Source organism: Phyllostomus discolor, chromosome 5 (genome assembly GCF_004126475.2).
Source record: "Phyllostomus discolor isolate MPI-MPIP mPhyDis1 chromosome 5, mPhyDis1.pri.v3, whole genome shotgun sequence".
Classification (NCBI taxonomy): Eukaryota; Metazoa; Chordata; class Mammalia; order Chiroptera; family Phyllostomidae; genus Phyllostomus; species Phyllostomus discolor.
This window is the reverse complement of record NC_040907.2, coordinates 145,783,462-145,795,695: the sequence shown is the minus strand read 5'-3', so window position 1 is coordinate 145,795,695 and position 12,234 is coordinate 145,783,462. Positions and strand designations below refer to the sequence as shown.

General features: G+C 34.1%; 1 protein-coding gene across 5 annotated transcripts in view; it reads right to left on the bottom strand.

Moving 5' to 3' along the window:
- Positions 1-12,234, bottom strand: part of PCGF5 (polycomb group ring finger 5) — a 120,997-nt gene that overhangs the window by 16,093 nt on the left and 92,670 nt on the right. For all 5 annotated transcript variants that reach the window (XM_028511748.2, XM_028511750.2, XM_036026986.1 and 2 more), the window contains exons 7-8: positions 3,393-3,491; positions 1,502-1,591 (exon numbers count right to left, since the gene is read on the bottom strand). In XM_028511748.2, coding sequence (XP_028367549.1) covers positions 1,502-1,591; positions 3,393-3,491 — 189 coding nt within the window. The remainder of the gene's footprint in view (positions 1-1,501; positions 1,592-3,392; positions 3,492-12,234) is intronic.

The following is a 12,234-nucleotide window of genomic DNA, read 5'->3' as shown; positions in this document are numbered from 1 at the left end:
CAATAGTGCTGGGTAACGACTGTTTCTGTAATCTGTACCTGCTACCTGAAACATTTTAGTTGGAAGGATTAAATGAGGGTGATGTATGCAGTATCACTTAAGAACTAGGAAATGTCATATAAAGGCAAGTAGTTATTTACTGATACAAAGACAATTAGATGTTTTTTAAAATAGCTCTAGAGAGGTTGAGTTCAAGGGCACACAACTAGTTGGTGATTAGTAATAAAACATAATTTTTTCTTCCTTGTCTTGATAATTGAGCTTCACAAGGAAGCTTGATCCATGTGAGACTCAAATAGAAAAAAAAAATTGTGACTAAGAAGCTAGGTACTTCATTTATTATTATATCATACCAAGACATTTCTTCTTAAAAACAGCCAAATGTCCTACCCATTGAATGGCACACAAAGATATTTTGAGGTTTCATAGAAGTTCCATAGATGTGTACATTTAATATAAGTATGCTTTTGAACCACTGTACCTTCATTATATCTGGACTCTGTATTAGCTATCTTTGTGTGAAGTTACATTTCTTAACTTTATGATTGTTTTTATGATTAATTTATATTTTCATAAGAAAATATAATAAAACCTAGCTTATAGAGGGGTTAAAATTACAGAGTTTAAAAAATATGACATTTTTTTTACCGTAAATACCACAAAATCTTAAGGGCTAAATGGAAGTCACAACCTTGCAGTCAAAGTTTATTCATGTAATCAGGTTATGATGAAAGTTTGTTAGTATCACTACTATGTTCCTTACCACTACATACTAGCCTTATAATCCCTAGTCCCTAAAATTTCCCTAATATCAATGTTACATATAATTCAGATGAGATATGCTTGAACGTTCTAATTAACCCTAATCAAAGATACAGTTCAAAATATAAAATTCTCCTTTTAGGTTTTCTGGATTTTCTTAGGTTTTTCCTTTTAATTATTTTTCCCATATTGCTTAGAGCCTACGGCACAATAATCTAATCTGGCATCAGAAATCGCTGCAAACGCACTTATCCTTTGGTCTAATTTTATACTTTCAATATAAATCAGGTACCTGGAAAAAGCTTACCTAGATTTTAACCCCTATCCATCCTCTCTACCATGACCGAAAAATGATGTTATCAACCATCAAACATACTAGACAGGGCAGATCTTCACCCTCCTCACCCCCTACGCCATATAGTTAAATGTTCCCGTATTTTATGAAGGTTTTTAAAAAACGTGAGTGCCATCTTCTCTGTCTTGAGGTTAACAGAACTCTGAATATATTTTAATTGGGTTTTAAACTCACCTTAAATATAACAAAGCTACATTTAACATAAACCTTGGTCTTGTACTTGGGACTAATTCATGGAATAACTGGGAGAAACAATAAACAGAAACCAGTCCTTTCTCTTTCCCAAGCTAGTTTGTTCTTCGAATTTCTAGGTAACACTGTTAAATTTGAGTAATGTAATGGTATATAACTAAATACACATAAGTAAATATAAAAGCAATTTACGTTTTCGCCTCTTAGTCGCCATCTTGTCATGTAGATGAATTCCATAGTATGATCCTTCCCCATGATTTCACCATTGCACAGCACATCCAACTTTAAAAAGAACAGTTACAGGCCCATTAACATAAGTAATTTTGAATGGATAAGTGTTTTACATTTTTTTTTCAAATTTCAAAAAAGACTCAAATAGTTAAAATAGAAATATTATTCATTTACTTAAAAAGAACAGTTTTTATTTAAAGCAGATATAAGTACCATGAAGCATTTTTTATCTTGTCCCACCTACCTGTACCTCAAGTTCATACACACAATTTTGCAAAGCAATGTAACTTTTCTTAGCCCACGTCTCTACGCAAGCTTTGAGATTTTAGACATATTTCTGTGATTGCCTCTTACTGAATGAGAAGGAACTGTGGGAACCTCACAGTTCTTTACAGCAGTTTTATATTCATCTCTCAGAATCCTTTCACCTTCCCAACCCAAGATTTGAAGGAGTTACTTTCCTCTTATTAGTTTATTTTTGAAGAGGGCAAATGAATGAATGTAGAGACATGATTTATGGGGCCTTCAAGGCATGTGAGAATTTCTGGTAGTTACCTATAGCTGAGTTGACAGCATGGTTAGCACCATGCCACTGGCCTGTGTCTCCCAGGGCTCTCAGGCCTCCCTGCTCTGCTTGGTTGGTAACTTGCATTAATACTTACAGGGCCCTCTTCTCACTTTGTATGAAACTTCCAAAAAGCGTGGTTCTTATCAATGCTCACTTTCGCTCTAGTGTTGCAGGAACCAAACAACTCCCATATGTGACTATGACTGACTAATCAACAAAGCATAATTCAATTTTTATCATAGGTCCCTTTAAATAAAACATTTTGGCTCTCTAGCTATTAAGAGCAAACTGACAATTAAATTTAAAGGGTGGAAAGGGGGAAGAAAAACAGGTTTTAAATAATTGTTTGGCTAGACAGAGAATAGTTTTGAACCTTAAGTCTAAAATGAGTATAGTTCTAATTGTATTAGACAAATTAATAGCCAAGATATATTGAGTTTTGTGATGATTTATGGTGTCTGATATGGACTTCAAAATATTTTTTCAGACACCATTTTATGTTTAAAAGAACAAAGTAGATAATTTCATTTTATCTCACCTATAATATAAATTCATAAGCAATGCTGTTATAGAATTTTCAACTTTCAGGTATTTCATTAAATCATCCCCTACATACTGGGCAGCAAAATAAGGGGGGGGAGCAGTGAATATTACTGAAAATCACAGAAAAAGTCCTTTGCACTGGGATAGATAAGGATATGGTACTAAGATCAGCATCAGGACACTTTATCCTGTAAAGAAACTGGTAAACTGCATTTATGCAGATGTAATATTAAAACACTAGCTTTTACTTAATGGTAAACAGTACTACCTTCACCTACTATGGGGATAAAAGGAACATTATTTACAAAATCTCTTTTGATATTGTTTTACATTTTAAAAAAGTAGTCAATGAACAGTTGGTAAATATGGATCTCAAAGGTCTCAGATTAAAAATAAAAAATAAAAAAGACATACCCTAAATAAAGCACACTGGCATAAAAAAAACAAAAATAGAATCCATTTAACTGATACACTTATTTTGAGAATACTTAATGCTATTTAAATATCTTTTCTGATTATAAAACACTAAATGCATTAGTATTACAGTCTAGTCAGAAGGTTAAAATTTAAAAAAATACAGATTACATAAATAGAATGTTACATTTAAGAATTAAATTTTATATGAAAATAACCAAAGTTTCTACAAATTTAAAGTATGCTCATTTAATTTTTACTTACTTTGTTAGAATTTTACTTCAGATGAGAACAATCAAAATGATCTAGGTCAAATTATTAACTTACCTCGTAAGAACTTGGAAGTTTTAGTTTTAAACTTAGAAATTTTTTTATAGTTCCCACAGTTACACGTGTAGAACATCGAATGAATTTCTTCATTAAACCCTAGAGGAAATAAAGATTACTAATTAAAACATTCTTGTTTTATAAAGAAACCACAGTCGTCATTTCCACTATCATTTTGACTATTTTCAAAATGTATTCTGAAAATGTCTCAATTCACAACTCTTTATTACTTGTGAGTAAAAATGTTCCTAATTCTTAGATACATGATATTCTTCAAGAATGCACTATTATGTGTGCCGAGAAAATCCTGGCAAACAGAAAGCTGGCATACCTCTACACATTTTGGTAAAGAACGCATCATGAGTTTAACTGAAAGTAAAGAAAGGTCATAAAAATACTTTATTATACAATGTCGCTTCTGTAAGCATTAGGGGCATTTTAAAAAGCCTCACAACTTTTTAATGTTTTAAAGAGGAGCAGTGATTTTGAATGGGGCTCTGTGCAGCCCTAGGGGTCAATACAGAGAGGCCAGTTAGTCAACAAGAGTCCCAGTACCTAAGTCATGTAGAATGGATGCTTGGTTGGGGAGAAACACAACCAGTCAGTGTCAGATGGGCTATAGCAGCACTTTATTGGAAGAAAAAAATGTTCTATACGTCTTGATTTTTTTTTCACCTCATCAGCAGTGCTAATTTACTCTTTAAGGTCCAATATCACTAACACAGAAGAAGCAAAGCAGAATGGACACACAAGCTGAAAATGAATTGAAACGGCGTTGTAGATGTGATAAACATGAGCCAACCTGTAAAACAAACTTATATCCCCAAACCTTAGAAAATACCAATATAAAACAAAAACTAGCAACTGGATCTTTTATAGGCAGAGAATATTACTCCTACTTATATGTATAGAAAATTAGGTAGACAATTTGGAATGTTCTTAAATTCAGAGCCAAGAGCAGAACTATTTTGTAACTTGAAAACTTAAGGGAATAGAGGTCACTGTCCCTGACTAAATAGCCAGGTATTGCATGTTTTAAAAATTCTTGCAGCACACCAGTTGAAAATGCCTGCTCTACACATCTCTGAAAAGTAATGGGCACTTTTTAGGAGGGGCAATGACAGTTAAGAGTGTTCAGTAGAAGATGATGCGATGGTAGGGAGAACCTTAGAGAGATGAACCTTTAAAGAGAAGCTGACAGCAGTGCTTCTTCCCTACCATTTTATCTTGTAACCCCACAGAAGAGGGAGACGTGTAGGGTACACAGTGGGTTATGGGGAGGCTGCTGTCTGGCATGGCTGGTGGTGCAGCCTAGGCCTTGCGGAGCTGCCCTGCGGGGATCACCATTTCCGGCACACCTGTATATCTGAAGAAATGATTAATGAAAAGAGATTTGTTTTATGTTTTGAGAATGCTACCTTTCCCTTTCAAGACATAATCAATCCCCTTGCCTTCTAACTTTTCCCTTCCAACTTGGGCCAGAAGAGGAATGGTTCAAAATATGCTTCTTTCTGCTTTAATGTTGGCTACCCTAGAGTACTCTTTATTCCTTTGTTCTAGAAGAGTTAAAAAACTATTTAGGTAGTGGTCCATATTGCAAGTTAGGTAGGCTTTCAGTTCTAGGATACAATTAAAAGAATTCTAGTTCTTATGATAGTGATTATTGAGGTTTTTTTTTTTTTTTGGTTGGTTGGTTGTTTTTTATTGTATCTTAAACCCGAATCCCTTACAATGTTTTTTCTCTCATCTTCAGAATGGTATGGTTACTATCTCCACTGGCTAAAGCTTGACTCTGACTTTTTAAAAATTGATATATAATGCAAATATCATAAAAGTCACCATTTAAAACATACAGTTTAGTAGTTTTTAGTATTTTCATGAGGTTGTGCAACCATTACCACTCTAATTCCAGGACATTTTCTTCAGCACACAAAGCAACTCCACACCATCAGCAGTTGCTTCTCCCCCTTCCCTCTTTCCCCAGCTACTAATCTAATTTCTGTCTCTACGGATCTGCCTATTCTGGACATTTCATATAAATAGAATTATGTAACACATGGCCTTTTATGTCTGGCTTCTTTCACACTCAGCATGTTTTCAACTTTCATTCATGTTGTACATGTTGTGGCATGTAGCAGTATTTCATTCTAGTTTACAGCTGAATAATGTTCCAATGGGCAGATTTATTTTGTTTACATATTCATCAGATGATGGACACTGGAAGTTGTTTTCATTTTTTGGCAATTATACAAAATAATGCTGTCATAAACACTCCTGAACAAGATTTTGTGTCAACGTATGTTTTCAGTTCTCTGGGGTACATACTTGGAAGTGGAACTGCTGGGTCATACGGTAACTCGATGTTGAACTTTTTGAGGAACTGCCAAACTGTTTCTCACACTGGCTGCGTCATCCTACCTTCCACCAGTAATGCAGAGGATTCCAATTTTTCCACATTCAACCCAACATTTAATATTTTCCTTTTAAAAAAATAATAGCCTTCCTAGAAGACGTGAAGTGGTATCTCATTGTGATTTTGATTTGCACAACCCTCCTGACTAAAAAGGTTTGGCATCTTTTCATGTACTTATTGGCCATTTTTATATCTTCTTTGAAGAAGATATACAAATCCTTTGCTCACTTAAAAAAATCTTTTTGTTGTTGGTTTTTAAGAGTACTTTACAAATTCTGGATACTAAAGGCCTATCAGATTTGTGATTTGCAAATATTTTCTCCCATTCTGTAGGTTTTCTTTTCACTTTCTTGATAGTGCTTTGATGTACAAGTTTTCAATTTTGATAAAATCTTGATTATATTTTGTTTTGATGCTGTGCTGATGGTATTATTTCTAAGAATTCACTTCCAAATCTAAGGTCAGGAAAATGTATCCCTATGTTTCCTTCTAAACATTTTACAGTTTTAGCTATTACATTTAGGTATTTGATCCATTTTGAGCTAATTTTTGTATGTAGCATGAGGCAGGAATCTAACTTCATTTTTTGTATGTGGATGATGTTCAAATGTTCCAGCATCATCTGCGGAACGGTGCCATGCCTTCCCCTTGGATTATCTTGGCCTCCACGTCAAAAATAAATTCATCATAGATACATGGGTTTATTTCTGACTCTCAATTCTATTTCACTAATCTGTATGTTTACCTTTATGCCAAGTTAGGATTTTCACTGAATCTGAAGAGCAATTTGGACAGGACTGCAGTATTAAGTTTTCCATTCCATGAATATAGGATGCCTCATTTATTTAGGCCTTCTAAACATTTTGTAGTTTTCAGTGTGTCAGTATTACATTTTTTTTGGTTAAATGTATTCCTAAGTATTTTATTCTTTTGATATTATTATAAGTGGAATTACTTTCTTAATTTCGTTTTTGGATTGCCATTCCAACTTTACTCCTAATTCTTGTATCCAGCAACCTTGCTAAGATGCTTATTAACTGTAACAGTTTTTCTGTGGATTCCTAAAGATTTCCTATACACAAGATCATGCCATCTGAAAATAGTTTTACTTCTCCTCCAGTCTGGATGCTTCTAATTCTTTTCCTTGTCTGATTGCTCTAGCTAGAACCTCCAGTACAATGTGGAACAGAAGTGGCGAGAGAAGACATCCTCATTCCTGATTTTAGATGAAAAGCTTTAAGTGTCTCTCACCATTAATTACTGTGATAGCTATGGGTTTCTGTAAATGCCTTTTATCAGGTAGAGGAAGTTTCCTTCTATTCAATTCGTTGAGTGTTGGACTTTGTCAAATAGTTTCTCTTTGTCTATTGAGATGACCATGTGGTCTTTCACCCCTTTATTCTATTAATTTGGTGTATGACCACTGATTAATTTTTGCATGTTAGTCATGGTATATAATCCTTTTTGTAAGCTGCTGAATCCAGTTTGTTAGTATTTTTTGAGGATTTTTGCATCTGTATTAATGAAGAAAACTGGTCATAGTTTCTCTTAAAAACCCCTTTTTTGCCATTTTTATTGTGGTAAAAGTGTAACATAAAATTTACCATCTTAACCATTTTTAAGTGTACAGTTCAGTAGTGCTTTGTGTATTCACATGTTGTGAAACAGATCTTCAGAATATTTTCATGGTGGCAAACTGAAACTCTACAAGAACTAAGTAACAACTCCTTTCTCCCCTGTCCCCCACAGCCCCTGGTAACCACCATTCTACTTTGTTTCTATGAATCTGATTAGACACCTCACATGGAATCACACAGTATGTCTTCCTTATGACTGGCTTATTTCAGTTAGTATAATGTCCTCAAGTTCACCCATGTTATAGGATACAATCTTTTTAAGGCTGAGTAATATTCTATTGTATATGCCATACTTTGTTTATCCATTTATCCACTGATGGACATTTGGGCTGCTTCAACCTCTTGGCTATTGTGAATAGTGCAATAATGAACATGGGTGTCCAAATATCTGAAGACTCTGTTTTCAATTTTGGGGAATATAGACCCAGAAATGAAACTTTTTAATCACATGGTAGTTCGTTTTATTTTTAGAAATTTTCAGGAAACCTCCATACTGTTTTCCATTGAGGTTGTACCTTTTGCAACTTTCCAACAGTGCACAGGTTCTAATGTCTCTACATACTTACCAACACTTGCTATTTTCTGTTTTATTTTTGACATTAGTCATTCTAATGGGTGTGAAGTGATATGTTTTGATTTTCATATCTCTGATGATTAGTGATGTCGCTCATCTTTTCATGTGTTTGTTGGTCATTTGTATATCATCTTTGAAGAAATGTCTTCTTAACTCCTTGGCCCATTTTTAAATTAGATTATTTGATTGTTTTTGTTTTTGCATTGCAGTTTTACATGTTCTAGATATTAACACCTTACCAGATACAGGACTAGCAAATATTTTCTCCCATTCTGTAGGTTACCTTTTCACTTTGCTGATTGTGTCCTTTGATTCCTAAAAGTTCTTTTATTGTGATGTCTTTGGTTTTGGTATCAGGGGATTGCTTGCCTCAAGATTTAATTAGGAAGTGTTTCCTCTTCTATCATTTCCAGGCATTTACGAAAGCTTAGTGTAAATTCTTTAAACATTTGGGCTTTTCTTTGTGGGAACTTCCTTTTCATTTTAAATCACTAATTTAATCTCTTTGCTTGTCATAGGTCTATTCAGATTTTCTATTTCTTCTAGAGTTGGTTTTGGTAGTTTGTGTCTTTCTAGAAATTTTCCATTTTATCTAGGTTATCTAATTTTTGGCATACAATTATTCTTAGCAGTCCCTTACAATCTTTTCAATTTCTATAAGATTACTGGAAATATTCCTTCTTTCATTCCTGATTTTAGTATATTGAGTCCTCTCGTTTTTTTCCTTAGCCTATCTAGCAAAAGACGTGCCAATTTTGTTGATCATCAGAAAAACAATTTTTTGGTTTTGTTAACTTTCTCTGTTGCTTTTCTATTCTCTAATTCATTTTTAATCTAATATTTAATAATTATTCTGCTTGCTTGCTTGCTTTTAGTTGGTTCTTTTTTCTAGTTTCTTAAGGTAGATTAAATTATTGAGATCTTTCTTCTATTTTAATATAGGTATTTATAGGTATAAATTTTCCTCCAAACATTGCTTTTTCTACATCCCTAAGTTTTGGTATGTTGTGCTTTAATTTTCATTAATCTCAAAACATTCTTTAATTGCCCCTGCACTTTATTCTGACACATTACTTATTTAGTAGTGTGTTGCTTAATTTCTACACATTTGTAAATTTCACCATTTCCTACTGTTACCGATTTCTCATTTTATTCTGCCATGGTTGGAACTATAATTTGTATGATTTCAGTCCTTTTCTCTTATTTTTTAAATTGAATTTGTTGGGGTGACATTGATTAACAAGATTATATATAACAGGTTTCAAGTGTAGCGTTCTCTGATTCATGATCTATACATTTCATTGTGTACCACCACCCAAAATCAAATCTTCCATCACCATATAGTTGACCCCCTTGTTCCTTTACTACTTCCTCCCAGCCCTTCTGGTAACCACCATACTGTTTGTTGTCTATGTCTGAGTTTCAGTTTTATATCTCACATAAGTGAAATCACGTGGTTCTTAGCTTTTTCTGACTTATTCCACTTGGCACAATATTCTCAAGGTCCACCCTTGTTGTTGCAAATGGCATGTTTCATCTTTTCTTATGGCTAAGTAGTATTCAATGGCATACATGTACCACATCTTCTTTATCCAATCATCTATCGAAGGACACTTTGGTTGTTTCCACGTTCCATGTCTTGGCCACCATGAATACAGGTGGCTGCAACGAACATAGGGGTGCATGTATTTTTGTGAATAAATGTTTTCAAGTTTTTTTGGTAGATGCCTTAAAGAGGGATGGCTGGATCATATGATAACTCTATTGTTCATTATTTATTTATTTATTTATTTTAGGGAGGGAAGGGAGGGAGATAGAGACAGAGAGAGAGAGAGAGAGAGAGAGAGAGAGAGAGAGAGAGAGAGAAACATCAATGTGCGGTTGCTGGGGGTTATGGCCTGCAACCCAGGAATGTACCCTGGCTGGGAATCGAACCTGGGACACTTTGGTTCCCAGCCCGCACTCTATCCACTGAGCTACGCCAGCCAGGGCTCTATTGTTCATTTTTTGAGGAGCGCCATACTGTTTTCCATAGTGGCTATACCAGATTACAATCCCATCAGCAGTGAATGAGAGCTCCTTTTTCTCCACAACTTCTCCAACATTTGTTACAATTTGTCTTGTTGATAATAACTATTCTAACATGTGTGAGGTGGTATCTCACTGCAGTTTTGATTTCCATTTCCCCAATAGCTAGTGAAGCATCTTTTCATGTATCTCTTGACCATTTATATGTCTTCTTAGGACAAGTGTCTGTTCAGGTCCTCTGCCCATTTACTTAAGTGGATTGTTTGGTGTTGAGTTGTATGAGTTCTTTATGTATTTTGGATATTAATCCTTTGTTGGAGCTTCTGTTTGCAAATATCTTCCATTTGGTTTGTTGCCTTATTGTTTTATTGGTGGTTTCTTTTGCTGTGCCGATGCTTTTTAGTGTGATATAGTCCCGTGCACTTATTTTTACCTTTCCTTTCCTTGCCTTTAGAGTCAAATATATAGGGTCCACCAGAAGTAATGCCTGAGGGTGGTTGTAGAGTAATAATATGGGTGTAATAATTTATAGTTTTAATTTGAACATGTCACCTAAAATGCCATATGGTGTGCTTGAGTGTGATATTGTTATGTTGCAGAATTACATGCTTATGAATTTGTAACAAAAGATTTTGTAATTAAAAAGGGGCATTATTTGTGCCAGACCCTGTATGAAATCTTCTCTAAGACCAAGGTTCATGAGTTTAGTACCTATGTTTTCATCCATGCAATTGTTTGTTTCAAATCTTGTATTTAGGTCTTTGACCCATTTTGAATTAATTTTTGTATGAGGACAAACTAATCAAGTTTTATTCTTTTTGCATGTGGCTTTCCAATTTTCCCAGCACCATTTATTAAAGAAGCTTTTTTCTCTGTTGTGTGTTTTTGGCTCCTTTGTCAAAAATTGTTTGTCTATATACATGTGGTTTTATTTCTGGGCTCTCAATTTTGTTGTACTGGTCTATGTGTCTGTTTTTGTGCCAATACTGTGCTGTTTTGATTATTGTTGCTCTATTGTATCATTTGAAATCATGTAGTGTGATACATCTGGTTTCATCCTTTTTTCTCAGGAATGCTTGGGCTATTTGGGGTCTTTTGTGGTTACATACAAATCTGATTTTTTTTTGTTCTATTTCTTTAAACAATGACATCGGGGCTTTGATGGGGATTGCATTAAATCTGTATATTGTTTTGGGTACATGGACATTTTACCTATGTTGATTCTTCCAATCCATGAATATGGAATTTTTTCCATTTTATTATATATTTTTTCAATCTCTTTTAATAATGCTTTGTAATTTTCAGTATATAAGTCCTTCACATCCTTTGTTAAGTTCATTCCTTGGTATTTTATTCTTTTTATTGCAATTGCAAAATGAACTTGTTTTTTCATTTCTTTTTCTGAAATTTCATTGTTAGTATATAGGAATGCAGTGGGTTTTTGTACATTAATTTTGTGTGCTGCAACTTTACTGTATTTGTTTATTGTTTCTAATAATTTTTTTGGTGGAGTCTTTAGGGTTTTCTATATACAGAATCATGTCATCTGCAAAAAGTGACACCTTTACCTCTTCATTCCCAATTTGGATGCCTTTTACTTATTTCTCTTGCCTAACTGCTCTGGCTAGGACTTCCAGAACTATGTTGAAGAAGGGTGGTGAGAGTGGATATCCTTGTCTTGTTCCTGGTTTTAGAGGAAAAGCTTTCAGTTCTCACCACTGAATATAATATTAGCTGAGGGTTTGTCACATATGGGGGCTTTATTATGTTGAGGTGTTTTCCTTCTATATCCATTTTACTGAGTGTTTTAATCATAAATAGATGTTGTATCTCATCAAATGCTTTTTCTGCATCTACTAATAAGATCGTATGATTTTTATCTTTTGTTTTGCTAATGTGCTATATTATACTGATTGATTTGCATATGCCAAACCATTCTTTTGCCCCTGGAATGATTCCAATCCTTTTAAATTTGTTGAAACATGTTTTATGGCCTAAGATATAGTATATCCTGACAGATGTTCATTATGCACTTCAGAAAAATGTGTATTCTGCTGTTGTTGGGTATTCTATCAATGTTTGTTAGGTCTAGCTAGTTTTAGTGTTGTTCAAATCTTCTCCTTCCTTATTGACCTTTTTGCCTAGTTCTATCTATTATTAAAAGTGTGGTATATTGTTCAACCATCCATT